The sequence below is a fragment of the Sinohyriopsis cumingii genome, chromosome 18 (assembly GCF_028554795.1).
Source record: "Sinohyriopsis cumingii isolate HCF-2022 chromosome 18, ASM2855479v2, whole genome shotgun sequence".
Taxonomy (NCBI): domain Eukaryota; kingdom Metazoa; phylum Mollusca; class Bivalvia; order Unionida; family Unionidae; genus Sinohyriopsis; species Sinohyriopsis cumingii.
In genome coordinates this window covers 9,860,067-9,878,934 of record NC_142978.1, presented here as the reverse complement: position 1 = coordinate 9,878,934, position 18,868 = coordinate 9,860,067, and the positions used below count along the sequence as shown (strand labels likewise).

The following is an 18,868-nucleotide window of genomic DNA, read 5'->3' as shown; positions in this document are numbered from 1 at the left end:
ATGATAATGATTGTGATTTTTTAAAATTATTATTATTATTATTAATAGGTAACCACTTAAGATATTGATACTATTGTCAATAAATACCCCATTATAAAAGGTATTATAAAAGGGAACACACATCAGTAAATACCATATTTACTGACCTGTAAGGCGATACTTTTTGTCCAGAAAATCTTTGCTTCGTCTTATACTCCAAATCGACTTGTATATGGATTATGTCATCCAAATCGTTTTAATGTATGTCATGTAATTTTTCACATGAAAAAAGGAATTATCCAAAAATTATGAAATACAATGTGTAAAAAGTATTTCAATTTTGGAGAAATATTGTGTATAACAAATTTAGGACCCACCTTAAGAAGGATTTAAAACAATTACATGATCGTCAGTATTAAAAATTAACATACATCAGATGCACTAGTAATATCTGTTTAAATTTTATTACATATATGTACCGTTTGAATTGACAAGTTAGAAGATGAATAACCATGACAAAGACATATTTCATCACATTTGTGTTCTTGCATATCACAATCAAATAAGAATTATGCCCCGTTGTGAGAGAGAGAGTGAAGGAGAAATATATTGTTCACTTACATGTGCTTGACAACCATGATCTTACTCATATTACAAATGCAGTACTATATTCCATTATCAATTAATATCACTTGGTAGTCAAATCCTTTTAGTTGTAGTTAACACTTCCATTGTCCAAGAATAGCATGGCTTTGGAGTGGTATTTAAAATGCTAATTAAATATGCTACAACTGTAGTCATGTTTTTCAAGCTAACACCTATTTGAGGTCAAGATTCAGCAGACCAGATCAGATTAGTGAAGCTAACAATAGGGAAATTAGGCTATTCATAGGGTATTATGAATATGGTACCATATGATGAAAGGAAATAAATGGTGGCTAGTCATGTAAATTTCTCAACCAGTAACATCTTTTGAACTTGCCGATAGAAGTGTCAGCAATTTAAAGTATGAGACTAGATCAAAAACATTTGCCACCTAAGCAAAGGAAGAGTACATGCATTTAACAAAGATAATCATATTTGTTGGGAATAGAGAGAACATTGCAGTTGCAAAGAAAATTAGACAGCATGTGAATGGTAATTCTTGGGATTTAATCTAATTGGAGTCTATATTTATATAACTATTGTGAATATAAAAACTCTTAAGGAGTATGGTATGTATGTTCATAGTTCACGTTTACTATCTAATTTATTAATCTCTCTTTGAAAAAAGCTTCAGCTAAAGGGGGGGGCAGAAAGGTACACAAAAAACCCATGAAGAGCTGAAATCTTTCTCTCTTTCTCTCAAATCAGTTGATAATATTTTATTTTGATCATGAGATGCAAGGAGAAAAATGACATGGAATACATATGCCTCTCTCTCTCTGTACCTCTTTAAAAATAAATGTGGAAAAAGCATTTTAGCATTAATGATACAATTTCCATATTGTTGGTAATTTAAAATAGCATATTATGATACCTTTAATATTTATGAAACTGGAAGTTACTACAGTTCAGTTCCTCACAGGATCACAAATACTATCCTATCTGTAACTCAATAAATTTTCATTGTCATTATATGTAGCTAAAAGTACATCATACATTTTAAATACTTAATGTGAATCAAATTAGGTACTTTTAGTTACATTTAATGATCCTGACCTGAAAGGTTACTGAGTTACAGATAAGATAAAATTCACAATGCTGTGTTTAAGGAAGTGAAAATGATAAAGCTGAGTTATTAAGCTGGCCTCATCTTACACTCAGCATCAACATATATATGGATATAGGATGGAAAATTTACCAAACTTTGCACATTTAACTTATACTCCGCATTGACTTATAGGCTGGCAAAAAAGGTACCCATTATTTAAGAGTTTAACGTTGTTTTTTTTTTAGTTTATTGTGGTATAAACTGTCAGTTGCCTACTCACACAGCAAATAACGCCCGATCATTAAACTCTTATAATTAAAATTTCAATTATTTATTATGTTATTTTGTTTGCATCATTAAAAAACAGAAATCTTAATTGAGCATAGTAATACACGTTTGGGGTTTTCTGTTACGTAGCTATTTTTAGTACTTGGGAACGTCCTGCTTGATGGTAATATTAGGTCATCATAATACCAGTCCTTCAACCAATGGAAGCCAGATGTATTCAGTTATGTGGGGTTTTTTAAAATTGTTAAAATGTTCTTTTCCTTTAATTCTCACTTTGTGTCTGCCTTCACTGGCAGTATTTATCTTATGCTGTACATGTGACTATATTTATAGAAGTGGGTATTCTTAGAAAAGTAGTTCTCCTCATAGTTCATACAGTAATAAACGCAGTTCATTTTGATCACATGTTAAAACTCTGACCAATTTAAATGTTACTTTCCTTTACCAGCTACTGGCATTGCAATTATAAAAGGGTACACACATCAGTAAATACCCATTTTGAATGGATACATTACCTTCAGTAAATACTCATTATGGATGGATACAAACTTCGGTAAATTCTCATTATGGATGGATACAAACCTCAGTAAATAAACATTATACAATGGTACACACATCAGTAAATACCCATTATGAATGGATACAAACTTCAGTAAATACCCATTATGAATGAATACACACTTCAGTAAATTACCCATTATGAATGGATACAAACTTCAGTAATTACCCATTATGAAAGGGAATACACTTCAGTAAATGTCCGTTATGAATGGATACAAACTTCAGTAAATACCAGTTATGAATGGGAACACACTTCAGTAAATACCCATTATGAATGGATACAGACTTCAGTAAATACCCATTGTAAATTGATACACACATCAGTAAAAACCCATTATACATGGTTACATGCATAGTAAAAACCCATTATGAATGGATACAAACTTCAGTAAATAATTCCCCATTAAAAAGGGTAAATACCCATTATGAATGAATACATCCTTCAGTAAATACTCATTATGGATGGATACAAAACTTCAAAAAATACCCATTATAAATTAGTACACACATCAGTAAAAACCCATTATAAATGGGTACATACATCAGTAAATACCTGTCATAAATTGGTATACACATCAGTAAAAACTCATTATTAATATGTACATGCATCAGTAAACATCCATTATGAATGGATACAGACTTCGGTAAATACCCATTGTGAATGGATACAGACTTAAGTAAATATCCATTGTAAAGGAGTACATGCATCATTAAAAAACCATTATGAAGGAACACACTTCTGTAAATATCCATTATGAATGGATACAAAATTCAGTAAATATCCATTGCAAATGGATACAAACTTAAGTAAATAATTCTCCATTACAAAAGGGTAAATACCCAATATGAATGGATACAACCTTCAGTAGATACCCATTATGAATGGATACAACCTTCAGTAGATACCCATTATGAATGGATACATACTTAAGTAGATACCCATTATGAATGGACACAACCTTCAGTAGATACCCATTATGAATGGATACAGACTTCAGTAAATACCCATTTTGAATGGATACAGACTTCAGTAAATATCCATTGTAAAAAAGTACATGCATCAGTAAAAAAACCATTATGAAAGGAACACACTTCTGTAAATATCCATTATGAATGGATATAAACTTGAGTAATATGCATTATGAATAGATACAAATTTGAATAAATACCCATTATGAATGGATACAAACTTCAGTAATACCCATTACGAATGGATACAAACTTCAGTAAATACCCATTATGAATGGATGCAAACTTAAGTAAATAATTCCCCATTACAAAAGGGTAAATACCCATTATGAATGAATACATCCTTCATTATGGATGGATACAAACTTCAATAAATACCCATTATAAATGTGTACACACATCAGTAAAAACCTATTATAAGTGGGAACAGGCATCAGTAAAAACCCATTATGAAAGGAACACAGTTCAGTAAATGCCCATTATGAATGGATACAATCTTCAGTAAATACCCATTGTAAAAGGGTACACAGTCATCAGTAAAAAAAAACATTATGAAAGGGAACACACTCCTGTAAATATATACATCATGAATGGATACAAACTTCAGTATACTGTATCCTCATTATGAATGGATTCAAAATTCAGTAAATATGCATTATGAATGGATACAAACTTAAATAAATACCCATTATGAATGGATACAAACTTAAGTAAATACTCATTATAAAAGAGTGCACAAATGATCACAATATATACATGTATTTAGACATTTATTTAATTTTTCACTTCTCACTGTAGTTATGCTATGTTGAAGGTGGGTAGGGTATGAATTATGAATCATGACGTATACATGTAAATTCAAGACCTGCATTTGGAATATTTCTGCCTTGATCATCTTATGCATATTTGAGTCCAGTGCATCAAAGTTTTTGAACAAGTCTGGTACTTACTTTCATCCTTATTCCAAACAATGTATTATGCACTCCTGGCAGTTCCAAGGTGATAGACATGTTAATTGTGTGCTGTCCATCTGTCTGTTTAGACTATAAACAAGATATCTGAAGAAACTATTGAACAAACCAGACCAAATTGAATATTTGGATGCATTGAGTGGGTTTCCAAAACCTGAAAGATTCTTGTAAGTGTGACCTTTATTTTCAAGGTCACAGGGCAATGCTGTTTGTGACTATTTGTAAAGGATATGGTGGAGAGAGGGGACACATTTATTTTTCTTTTCAACAACAAATATGTTCTAGTTATTGTTGAAATACCTTGGAAGACTTCAGTGAGAGTGTGAGCATCAAGATTATCATGGGGTCGGTTTGGTTAAACCAACACAAAAGTATGATAGGTTAAATTTTGAAATTTAAGTATACATAATTGTATAATCTCATCTCATTTAGATTTTTGTCATATGAGAGTGAAGTCTTTTTATAAAAACAATATTTTATTATGCTTAATTAGTTTATGATTTCTCCTCTCACATGCTGCTTGCGAAGTCTGATATAGGGAATAAAAACTGTAATTAACATGGTCCAAGTTTACAAGAATGTTATCCACTAATTTTAATTAAGTTTTAGCATAAGCTTATACTTAAGAATAACTAAGTTAGATAACTTCTTCAAACTTGATGGTATGCAAATGTTGAAATTTTTTATTAGAATAGTTAAGTTGCTTGGAGGCGAAGTATTCAAACATATTTGTAAATGTATTCAGCTATCAGTATTTGCAGGAATAACATGTTTGATATTCTGTCAAACATTTTGAAGCCATTATGTGATAATGACTGTCTTTATGATGTCAAAGAGAAGCAAATTATTTGCTATTTTTTGACCAAATTTTCAAAGTATGTAACTCTCTGGATAACAGTGTTATGTTTGAGGATTAACAATGTTAATGGTGGCTTTATTGTTTAAAAATAGTGATAACAGTGTTGTGTTTAAGGATGATTGATGTTATTAGTTGTTATACTTATTCATAGTAGGGATAATAGCGTTGTGTTTGAAGACACTGTGTAACACAATTTTTGTTCCTGGGTAATGAGTGTTATTTCATAACTGCTTATGCCTAAAAAGTATAGAAAATGGCTATTATTCCACACAAACTTTGCTTTCATGACCAGGACAGTGATATTTTGCAATTTACCTATTTCCAATGAGAAAACATGCAAATTTGTCTTTTCATTCAAATAAAGTCAGAAAAAATCAACATATGAATCAAAATTAAAGTAATACAAAAATGATCACAAAAGATTTAGAAGTGAGTAGTTTTCTTGAGATTTACGATTTTACTGTAAATCACTTTCATGAATCAGCCCCCAAATATAGTCTCCCATCATGTTCTTGTTATACTGTCCCTAGTAGCAGTGTTCAAAGTCCAGTATATCCTGGTGGAAGTGCTCGTCTTGCTCCTCTGAGTACACTCCCATGTGCTCCTTGAATTTATCAACTTAAATGAATATCAGGGATATGGACCTTCAGGACATCCTGCAGTCCATTGTGCCATAGTTCTTCACCAGAGTCTCAACCAGCTCAACAAAGTTTTCAGACTTGTGATTGCCCAGGTAGCCCCGAACCACTGCGACAAAGCTGTTCCAAGCCGCTTTCTCCCTACTAGTGAGCTTCTTGGGGATTTCATTGTACTCCAGGATCTTCTTTATCAGTGTCCAACAAAGACACCGGCTTTGACCTTTGCCTCAGACAGCTTAGGGAAGAAGTCTTGAAGGTACTTGAAGGCTGCCGACTCCTTATCTAGAGCTCTGACAAATTGTTTCATAAGGCCCAATTTGATGTCCAGTGGTGGTATCAGCACCTTCTGGGGGTCCACCAGTGGCTCCCACTTGATGTTGTTCCTCCCCACAGAGAACTCAGTCCACTGTGGCCAGTCCTGCCTGTGGTAGTGCGGCTTGGTGTCCCTGCTGTCCCAAAGACAAAGATAGCAGGGAAACTTGGTAAAACTGCCTTGGAGACCCATCAGGAATGCCACCATTTTGAAGTCTCTGATGACCTCCCAGCCATACTCATCATACTTCAAGGTGTCCAGCAAGGTCTTGATGCTGTTGTAATCCTCTTTCAGGTGCATCGAATGAGCCAGAGGAAGAGACAGGTACTTGTTCCTATTATGGATCAGCACAGTTTGAGGCTTATGGATGAGCTGTCAATGAAGAGGCATCACTCATTCAGGTTACAGGTGATTCTGATTGCTTCAAACAGACTGGTCACATTGTGGCAGAAGCAGAGCCCAGCTTGATGGGTGAATAAGCTGGAAAAAGCTTGGTGACACTTCCTTTGATCTGCAGCTTGCACACTTTCATCCAACAAGTTCCACTACTTGAGCCCAGGCATCAAAAGCTCGGCATTGGACTTGGTGAGACCAAGATCTCTGATTAAGTCCTTGAGGTGTTTTTGGTTGGGGTAGTCTGGGTTTCTCTCCTCAGCTCCACCTCTGAAATTGTCCTCTGAATCTACATCTTCCTTGCTCTCTGACTTGTTGTTGCTCTCTTCTAAAGACTGCTGCACTCTCTCTGTGGCACCAGAGTGATTGATGAAGGAATGTCCAGATACATGATAGCAGGTGCATTCTTGCCAGTCCAATGTTTGGCAGGGTCCACCATGCAGAAATAGCAGTTGCTTGAGTGGTCAGTGGGTTCCCGCCAAATTTTTGGGATAACGAACTTCATGACTCTCTTTTCCCCTATGTACCAGCCTACAAAAATTCATTTATTTCACCCATGACTAATGTTTTAGAGATTCTTGCAACATTTGTCATATCTGATATATTTTTTCAATAACATTGAAAATTATAAAACATTTTAAAATTTAAAACTTGTACAATTTTAAAATTTTAACAAATTTTATAGCATAAAATTCCAAGCAACAGTTGTCCATCTTACCTTCCAGAGGTTTTTTGCAATGCTCATAGGTGAAGTGAGATGCCCAGGGTTTGTTATGATCCCCAACAGGCATGCCGAAATATGCCTTGTAGGCCTCACACATCTTAGTAAATGCCTCAGCGGAGTACTTTTTTGCTCTTGTCTTGAAAAATTGGCCACAGACATAGCCAGATATGTATCCACTTAGGCAGCTGGAACTAAACTGAACTGGTGGGCTTAAGGCTGCTATATTTAAACTACTATTTATATCACTGGAAAGTTCTAGAAATCACTCCAAGTTTATTCAGCACTGAATCTATCTGGAATGTTCTGGAAAATAGGTAAATTTCAAAATATCACTGTCCTGGTCACAAAAGCAAAGTTTTTGAGGAATAATAGCCATTTTCTATACTTTTGAGGCATCAGCAATTATTAAATAACATTTACTACCCAGGAAGAAAAAGAAATTGTCACATGGTGAGATTATTGTGACATTGCTGTATAAAGTTGGGGATAACAATGTTGTGTTGAGGATCAACAATGTTAATGGTGGTTTTCCTGTGTAATAATAGGGATAACAGTCTTGTGTTTTAAGATTGATGATGTTAATGGTGGTTTTTCTGTGTAAGAGCTGGGATAACAGTCTTTTATTTTAAGATTGATGATGTTAATGGTGGTTTTTCTGTGTAAGAATTGGGATAACAGCCTTGTGTTTTAAGATTTATGAAGTTAATGGTGGTTCTACTGTGTAAGAATCGGGATAACATTCTTGTGTTTTAAGATTGATACTGTTAATGGTGGTTTTCCCCTGTAAGAATGGTGATAACAGTGTTGTGTTTGAGCAGTAATGATGTTAATGGTGGTTTTACTGTGTAAGAATAGGGATAACAGTCTTGTGTTTTAAGATTTATGATGTTAATGGTGGTTTTCCTGTGTAAGAATCGGGATAACAGTCTTGTGTTTTAAGATTGATGCAGTTAATGGTGTTTTTCCTGTGTAAGAATGGTGATAACAGTGTTGTGTTTCATCATTAATGATGTTAATGGTGGTTTTACTGTGTAAGAATAGGGATTATAGTGTTGTGTTTCAGGAATAATGATATTATTGGTGGTATTGCTGTTGTGAACATCTGTTTTACTATCCTCGCTGATATTTGTTGCAGATAAATATCAATTTACAAAAGTAAGGCCACAATTACAGTCCCAAAATCCACATGTACAATACTGTTGTACCATAATCTGATACAGTTTTGGTTGGCTTTTTCATTGGCAGCTTAGCTTGTAGCCTTATGTATATTTTGTGTAACTAATTTATTTTTAATTTAGTTTTTAGTCAATTCTTCCTGCAAACAGTTATAGTCAAATATAACAGTTTTAGTCATTAGTTCATAACACAATAGAATAGTATCTCAGACACTGTTGCACATGCCATCAAGAAGCTTGATAAGTGCATGAATTTTGAGATAAAAAAGATCGTAACCATGAAAAAATAAATCCAAACAATTATTTTTTCCTTGTCCATTAATCACGTATGTACATACATAGTTTTGATTACATGCAGTGCCATATTAATCCAATTATCAGCTCAGAGTACTCACCCTGTCAAAATTTTATTGTAGAGAATGGGTGGGATTGTCATTGCAAAAGCTTTCTAATATAAATATGCACTTAATTTGTTATTTTTTTTTATTGGCTACAAATTTTCATTGATTTCATTTTTATAAACCATAAATTTATAACCACAATGTGCAGTGATCTTTCTGTTAAAAATTTAAGTCATCCCATCCGCAACTCATTAACTTAAGAAGCAAAAGAAAATGACCATGACAATAAATAAATTTGATGTGTGCCAAAAATTTGGTAATGGTCATTTGGATTTTGTTTAAGCAGGACCTATTACTGAATAATTCCAATACATTAATTGCTTGTCGTACAGGAGATGCGCATTACCTAGGCTGGCTTCCTCATGGGCCTCTCCCTAAAGGAATGAGGCTCATAGTGAGTACCCTGGAAGGGAAATGTCTCAACTCTCTGAGGGACAATGCAACCAAACCTGTGGAGCTCTCCGTTGAACCCCTAGACACCAACATCAGGAAGGACATTATCAGAAAGATACTTGCCGAGTACAATAAGAAACTGGATGATGAACAGGTGCTGTATATAATTTTGATTATGAATCTTGTTGCTGCTGCTGCAATGTCTTTCTTATTGTCTTAATTGTCAGAATATCCAACTAAGAATGCAGGCACTGACAGTACTGCACCTTGAGATCAAGATTACATGTTTCCTGCAATTTTTGCTTGAGAGATTTCATCTCTCAAAGTTTGTAGCATGCTGTCTGCTAGCAATAGTTGGTGTTCCAGATAGTAATTTGCTTCTTTATTTAGCTTATCTATTTTTTGACTGTGATAGGCCTGGCAGGATATCTAAAGAGACATAACTCATATTCTAATCCTGATAGGAAATGTTTAGTCAGAGTGTTTACCTCCCTTGATTTTTTTTGGATGGCTTCCGTTTAGCACTTAGCACTTAGACAATACTGTATAATTTCAGTAGCAAATGCTTTTATCAGAGATTATTGAATTATACATTATTCTAACCAATTCTCTGTTTAGACAAAAGAGAAGAATAAGCTGACACAATTTATAATTGAAGCTATTTATATTTAGAGGGATATATGTGTCTGCTTATAATTATATAAATTTTAACATGATTATCAGTATCATGCAAGCTATATTCTTCCTTTGATGCTTTTTAATATAGCTTCTATATTACATTAACCCTACAAGCAATCTATATACTCAATACTTAGATTAGGCATATATATCCCCAAATTTCTACACCATATTAGCTAGTCAAGGTTCTGATAAGTTAACCTATCTGCACCTTTTGTGGCTCGCTCAGATCTTTAAGTGATTTGGGTCTGTGAATTTCATTGGATGTGGCTGCAAGCCTCTGCAGGCAATTAAAATCTGGTTGTTCTGATTTGAAAACTATATCTCCGTGATCAAGACGAGGAAGCACAGAACTGGAATAGACTCATAAATAAGCAATTTTCCATTGACAGTCCATGTTTGTTCAAATACACAGTTTCCCTCAAATACACAGTTTCCCTCAAATACACAGTTTCCCTCAATTACACCTGTAATGGTTTCTCTCTGGTACGTACTTATAATTTCAATGTTAAACTTGCAAAGTATCCTTTCAATGTCAATTGCCTCCATCATTTTCAGCCAATATAAAATGCACTATTGTTACACTGTATTGGTTAATTGACATTACAAAGTAAGGGAGACAACTCATGAAATCCAATAGATGTCACTAGCAAAAGGCACTGAAATAGCTGATCAATCCACCAAGGAATAGATAGTCAAACATATTGGAACCATTGCTAGTGAAGATGTCTTTATCAATGTGCATAATGTTTGTCATAATGTGTGTTTGTGTACCCAATACATCCATTAGGAATATATCCCCAAATCTGTGCCCCGATGCATGCATTAGGAATATATCCCCAAATCTGTGCCCCTGTGCATGCTTTTTGTCATCATACCACAAACCAGCTGACAGGTTGGAAACTGTGAAGCTCATCAAATAAACACTTGTGACATGGTAGCATGAGCCCTTTGATTAATTTGATTGACATCGACAGATTCAGTGTTTGGTTTCTAAGGTTTTTGTCATAAAACATTTATAGATTTAAGATCCTAGTTACTAAACTTGGATTTATTTCATACTCATATTGTATCAATGCCATGAAAACTTTGCATTCAAAGAAAGGATCCTAATTAATCATGGGTTTTATCTCACTGAATATTTTTTTTCAGGTGAAAGTTTTGATTGAAAAGGAAGACTCAGGTAGACCACTTTGGTTGACCATTGCATGTGAAGAATTAAGGGTTTTTGGAGACTTCAGAAAATTGACAGAGAAAATTAAACTATTACCAGGTGACATGATGGGATTGTTGGAAGAAGTTAGTATACAATTTTTTGTTTTTTGATCATGGCAGAGTATACGTTACAAAGAAATTGTTCTTGGCTAGAAATCCGAATTTTATTTTTCTACACTGATAATAAATATTATGCATATGCAAGGATAATAAAAGAAAATTCAGTTACAGAATAAAATGCAGACTTACCTTTAGGTTTATATTGCATTGTACATTGCAGTCATTATATAAGGATTTCAAACAGTTTTGCAGAATTAAATTTTCAGATGCAAAGTCTAGTAACAGTTGTATAAAACTGCAAGAAGGCTCCCAATTAATGAAAATCTAAATTGAACAAATCACTGTGTTATTTTTGTAGAAAATAAAACACTCTTTATATTGGAACATTGTGTTGGACTGTTTGATGCAGTGAAAACAAATGTGAGGTTTTTTTTAGGTTAAAAAAATTGATGTTTTAAATGCCCATAGAGTCTTTTTAAACCAAGAAACATTAAAGAATTGTAAACTAGTTAAACAGATTACTCACTCACAAATTAATTGTTGAATGGGCAGAGTAAATAAAATAGATTATTTATTTTTTTTCAAAGTCCTGGACTCATGGTTGAAAATTATATATATATTTCACAGTAGTTTGTATCACAAAACACCTAACCAAATGTTTGATTGTATAAACTGGATCATTAAGATGCATATGTCTCTGTTGAGAACATATTTCAAGAACTAGAGACAAACAGATTAATTTTTCTTTAAATATGCATAATTGATTAAATATTATGAATTTGTCAATTAATGAAGCTTCATAATAACATTAGCATTAGAACCTTTCAGATATATCTTACAGTATCCAAGGAATGAGTCCAATAAGTTTATTTTTATAGACCTTTCGTTTCAGAACTACCGGTAGTACTTAATTATGCCCTTTTACACAAGTATTGTACAGTTTTTAAGATTGTAAAATTTGAGGAGTATTATAAACTAAATTAATATAATTAATTTTCTGTTCTTTTTGTAGGTCTTAAATAGAATAATTATTGAGTATGGGGGAGACCTGGTTGTTGCTACATTATGTCTGGTGGAAATTTCTCGCTTTGGATTGCTTGAAACCGAGTTACTGGACCTTCTTGCCATCCAGCCCCTGATTCCAGGTCAAAGTACACAAAAGAGAGTGGATTATCTTAGCATAGATGGAAAACTGCTCATGGCAAAGGTCAGTTACATTGAATGTTGAATTAATTGTAACTTGTCATTTTATATGAGGCTTTGATAGTTATAGGATGAATGAGGACAGTATGATTCAGTTTGTTGTAAATGTTATTTAATAATTGCTGTGCAGTTATAGTGAGCTTGGATGCAGCCATAATGTGACAGTGTTCTGTGCTCTCAAGAGAGCAATCAAAAGATGCTTGTCAGTACACACACAGATGCTTGTCAGTACACACACAGTACTGGATACATGCTTTGGTCTTAGTTGGCATAAAGAACATATTTGATATGGTGTAAGGATACCTCAATGCTGTATGGATACCTCAGTGCCATATGGGTACCTCAGTGCTGTATGGATGCCTCAATGTCGTCATGCCAAGACATATTCCTATTCCAGATGAAACAAATTCTTTCTCCAACGCAGAAAAAAACATGAATGTGGTTTTGTATTTATTACATAACCCCTATTTTACATTTCCTACTATTTATTGCTATACACCTCTCCTTCGATAACTCGCACACAACGGGGTCCACAAACATAGACCGCATTATAAGTGAGGTGCAAGTTACTGAGGGACCTCCAAAATTGAAAAAAGTTGCTTTGACATTGAGAAAACAGGGGGGAGGGTGATGGCCTTAGGGAACTGGGTTGTTTAATGACTGAATCCTCATTTTACAATCACGTCGATAATAATTTTTAATAATGTGCTTTTTCTAATGAAGTTGTTCATTATTCTGTTTAAATAACATTTTTTTTCTGAAAATATCCAACATATGAAACATTGTTCCAACTGGTTTGAACAACCATCACGTGTATGCAAAAAATCTATGTATTACGTCACTGCTTTTTGTTTTCTTGATGAGTCTGGTTCCCTTACTGGTATTTAATAGTATCTTGCCAAATTGGTAGTCCACAATTTGGGAACTAGACTAACTGTTGATACACCACCAAACAAAATTCCTTTTTTTTCAAAAACACGCGACTATTATTTCGTGACACATCTACATCGAAACTCAATTTTTTATTGTACAGTTAGTACAATGTTAATGTCGTAATTTCGTTGAAAGTAATAATGAAATTTCTCATCATCCCTGAGGATATCTTTAAATGCCAGTTCAAGAATTATCTGAAACTCACTTGCCCACAATGTTCCATATCTGTGAAATCAAGCTCTTTATTTTATGAAGTATTCATTTCACTTTGCTGCCTTGTTATCTTTGATCACAGTTACATACACAATAACGTTTATTACAGCATTCCATTGATCAAGATTTTAAGTTAGTCCAATTTTTGTGCCTTTTACATTTTCTTTTATTCCACCTCCTTTTTTTAAATTCAAAAGACATAATTAAAGCAATAATATAAAGGAGGCAGCTTTTAATTCAGTGCAACAATACATCAAATACTTCTGCAAGTCAGTTATCAAAACACGGTTGGCACTTAATTAGGTTCTCAGAGAAACGCTTGTGGACATAGCTTTTATGGTAGATTGACGCATTTTACGTTTAATTACAAGAGGACACATTGCACTTATGACGATTACACTTAAAAGGAACTAAAAGATGGAACTAGAACACAAATTTCAATTGATACAAATTTATTTAATTTATATTTATTTATTAAGTACTGCCTCCACTCGGTGTAAGTGACATTTTCATTGATCGAAATTTCCTTACATATCATTAATTGCGGTGTATTAGGAATGTCGTTTGGAAAAAAATGTCAAAAATTGTATGACTTATTTTTGAATTTGATATTTCATGGTGTTGATTAAAATTTCCAGGTCCTGTCTACCGTTTTCAATGATAAAATGAGCGATACATCAAAGTTTCCATTACCAATTTTGATCTCAATTTTCTTCAAGTTCAACAAATGTGGATACATTTTTGGGGTATTTTCGGGTTTAAAAAATGGGATCCACACCTGACACCTGACGTTATGAGTGAGTTTGCGAGTTATCAGGGCGCGAGTTATCAAGGGAGTTGTGTACCATGTGAATAAAATTCAAAACTAATTGGGATTTTTAAAAGTTCAATTTACTGTGTTAAAAAATATCTAAATAATTTGATTATGGTTGTGTGAAAAGAAAATATGGATTGAACAGCTGTACTGAATGCCAGATCAAGCATGTAAGATTAAATTGGTATGTAATAAAATCTCTCATTATGTTGTAGAAAAGCATCTTCACACTGTTTCACACTGTGTAACTCTTTCCTAACAAATTGAATAATCAGATTTTTGAATTGCAGACTATTTGTACATTAAGTCCTTTGTGGCTTTTCAATGGTCATGTTTATTGATTGGAAACACTGTAAGATCAAGTCTGATGTTAAGCATGTACTTGATTGCACAAATATTCCTGCTTTCTCATATTAGAGCATGGTGTGTAGTTGATGAAAGGTTTGAGGTTTTGTGAGCTTTCTAATGGAATTAAAACTATTTTCAGATTTTGTTTTCAAGCTCGCCTTATCCCATCTTCTTTGAATTTGGAATATAGTTCAGCATTAGGCTCAGCATTCAGACCATAGCCAGTTTCTTCTGCTTTTGGCTTTGTAGCTCACCTGACTGTAAGGTCTCATTTACTTATGGCATGGTCTTGCTCTTGTGTACCTTGCATCAAATTTCTACCCATTTTTTATTGTTATATTTTTACTTTTCAAAAATTCCTTTAGCGATTAGAATAAAATGCGCACAGGAGAATTTTGGACTTGTACAATGATGTTGATCTATCATCGAATATAGTTTCCTTTACAAAATGTAGAAAAACTTTCAGAATGACTTTTTAAAAACCATAAAACAGAATTTGACCATGTGCAACAGAATCCATCTTGATGCTGGAAATCTATTTAGCCAGATCTGTGTGTACAGATAATTAATATATATCTCTTCAAAGTAGGGCATATACTTTTTCTCAGAACTTCTTATAGTACTATTCTGTTTTTAATGCCAAACTTGTATTCAACAAGTATTCACATTATAGTTATGGTAGATTCTATCATTTTACAGTGGGCCTTAGTTTATCTTGGACTCCGTCAGTTCTTGCGGCCATGTGGAAGTTCAGGACAGGGCCGTTTAGATTTCCACCATAGGACAATCAGCAAAGTGGTGCGAAAAATGTTCCTTCAGAAGAATACCCAGGAAAGACAGTGGCATCAAAGGCTGTCTGACTATTTCCAAACCTGGTATGGATTTCAATTTCACTGTCCCATCTCATGAGCATGTAGATGACTAATTATTCTTGCTGTTGTTGTTCAAACGAATAGGTTTACAAGCGTTAATTATTGGAAATTTGCAGTGGATAAATGTACACAGAAATGCATATGAGAATATTTTAGCAACATGAAATTTGTACAGACACTGTTCATAGACCCTGGAACATAATGAACTGTACATGTGCTTCATCTTTCTTAACCTAATTTTGCTGTTAATTTTTCCCATTGAATTCAGACACATAATGATGTGTGACAAAATTATTGAATAGTTTAAATATGTATGCAATTTTTGCAATGGAATTACATATATTATGGATTAACTGCAAGCCTAGACTGTACAATATTGGATGGCAAGTAAACAGTATTGATACTCTGTTCATACTGTATATTAGACGTTGAATTCAGACACAAGGATCTGGGGGAAAAACTTATTGAATATTGTAAATCTATGTGCAATTTTTCAATGAAATTACATGCATTATATATGAACTGCATGCCACGATGGCACGATTGTAAATAGTGTTGATACCCTATTCATCATATACATTAGACATATGTGCCAACGAGTTGTTCTCTGAAAAAAAGTAAAATACTGTAAAACCCCACATTAACAAAACCCCGATATTAATGCAATCCAATTCTTTTTACCCCAATTATCACGTTAAAGCGATCTTCCACTGTATGTATGTATGTATGTCTGTGTGTGTGCATATATAATATATATATATATATTATATTATATTATATATATACACACACAGAGACAGACAGACAGAGTGTTCCTTCTCTATAAGGATCCTCACTATTACATGATTTATTTTTAGAAGGTAGTTCATGGATTTCATCACATTATGTTATAACAATACAATGTACCCCATTAAAAGCTGATTTCCCATGAGAGAGTACAGTTTTAAATGTTTCAAACTTCTTATAATCCTGAAAATGATTTATTATAGACAGCCTCCACCATGTTAAAAAGATTAAAACAATACTTTTAGTCAATACATTAAGCTGGCTGAATTAATGTGTCTGTGTAATAAATAAGTGTAGGGTGGCTTTGCATATTCATCAGATGTGATCCTAAATCTTATTGGATGCCTTTTGGAGAAAACAAACTTTCTAAAATACTACAATATCCAAAGATATAAATTGATGTCATTTTGTGTATGAGTGTCACTGAGTAAATATCCAGGAGTAATCTAGGTTGTTTTTGAAGACTTAGATGGGGTGTTGATTTGCTTTAGTATGACATGAAATTTGGGCTACTTTAATGTCAGCTGTTAATTTTTATAGCATGCTTAACTTCATAGCCTAGCTCTGTATTCTTCAGGTCCCCTTCCACATCAGGGAATTAATGACTCATGGTAACTAATGGAAAAATTCAGTGAATTTATGGGTGGGGTGACCATGGCTGTAATGGCTGTCCTAACTTTGTTACATATAATGGATATAGGATTGATAGTCATTCAAATCATTTTGAAAAACCCCTTACAGCTCAAGAGGGTCTCTCCAGATCAGAAATTGTTTTGATGAGTTGAGATCCATGACCCAGACAGTACAGTGGGAAAGTACTGTATGCTAACCATAAAAGACTTGTCTTACATCCTAGTGTTGAGTATCAATAATTACTTTGTTACTAACTATCTCTTGTGACCCTGCCTTCAAAACATAAAAGTGTGCATTACATTAAACAAAAAGTTTAGAATTTGAATGCAGAAGTTTCATTCACTGGGTGGAAACATTCTGGACTACTACTCATGTATTAGACAGATTATAGAGTCATTTGGTTCAAAATGACCAGTGTGTTTTGTGTTTATTAATTATCAGGTAGATTACATGTTTATTGTATGTTAGGATTCAGAGGGTAATGTAAAATTAAACAAAATTTCTAAAAATCAAAATATTAAATGTGTTTGGAAACTTTGTATCGTTTGTATCTTTGTTCAGCTATATAATCATGAAAACATTACAGTGATCTTGTAATAGTTTACAGTAAAAACTGGTTTTTTTTGTCATGCATGAACTTGAAAGAATAAACAGACTTACAGATTTAAGTCTTTTAAATAAAAGATTTTTGTGAGTGAGTTAAATTCTATGTCCAGTTTTTTCTGAAAGGACTCAATATAGTGTTATCTAGAGTGGAGTGAATGTGTGTCATTACTCAATGTTGGTATCCATCCATCTGTGTAAAATGGTGATTATGTGGTAACCATTGGTGATGACTTAGTAATTTGTGCTGCATTTTCTCTGATGATCAAAAGCTCCTGTCTTTGAATGACAAGACATGCTACAAGTGTCACAGCTGTGTTCTATGATGGGTAGCAGCTGACTGGTGGACTGTTTCCTGTATGGACTATTGCTGTGTAGATGGTCCAGCCACTGTCATGATGTTGCACTCCACCCTGGAGCTTCTAGCACCAGTTGCCTCTGCTGCCTGCCAGTGTCTCCAGGTCATCAATGCTGATGTTGAAATGTTTGTCATTCTTGCAGACAGATTTAAAGTTGAGTTTTAGGTGTCCTGATGATTTTTTTGTCATTGGCAAATTTGCTGTAAAGCATGTCCTTTGGGCTGCATCCATCTTGCACTTTGTATGCATGTCCAGGTGAGCACAGTCATCCCTGTTTAAGGAGTACCTGGATGCTTGGTTGATTGACCTGGGCAAGGACATCATTGATAGTGAATTTGTCCTTCCATGTAATACCAAGAATGTGATAAATGCAGCAGAGATGGAAGCTAAAGATTTCTTCTCTTGACATCTGTATGTAATCTGTTTCACTGCCATACAGCAGGATACTGTGACTGCAGGCCTGCAGATCAGACTCATGGTCTTGGTGGTAAAGTTCTTGTTATTCAAAGTGCATTTTGTGAGTGCCAAAGGTGGTGACCACATCTCCAATGCAGGTGTTGATTTCTGGATCAAGGAACTGGTTGTTGGTCACTGTAGATCCTGGGCAACAGAGCTTGCAGACTACCTCTGGTAGAATGTTATTGTGGATGATCACTGGCTGCCATGCAGTGCCTTGTCCCATAATACAAATGCTGAGAGAGAACATGAAACCTGCATGAGGGAGACAGTCCATAAGGTGCTGGAGTGAACTATCTGTGTGGGTGACTAGTTGTAAATCATCACCAAACAAAAGT

General features: G+C 34.0%; 1 protein-coding gene across 1 annotated transcript in view; it reads left to right on the top strand.

The window, feature by feature from the left end:
* LOC149776053 (TPR repeat-containing protein DDB_G0287407-like) overlaps positions 1–18,868 on the top strand; it is a 76,222-nt gene that overhangs the window by 35,941 nt on the left and 21,413 nt on the right. The window contains exons 9-12 of the mRNA XM_089942581.1: positions 9,297–9,511; positions 11,188–11,334; positions 12,323–12,517; positions 15,521–15,696. Coding sequence (XP_089798707.1) covers positions 9,297–9,511; positions 11,188–11,334; positions 12,323–12,517; positions 15,521–15,696 — 733 coding nt within the window. The remainder of the gene's footprint in view (positions 1–9,296; positions 9,512–11,187; positions 11,335–12,322; positions 12,518–15,520; positions 15,697–18,868) is intronic.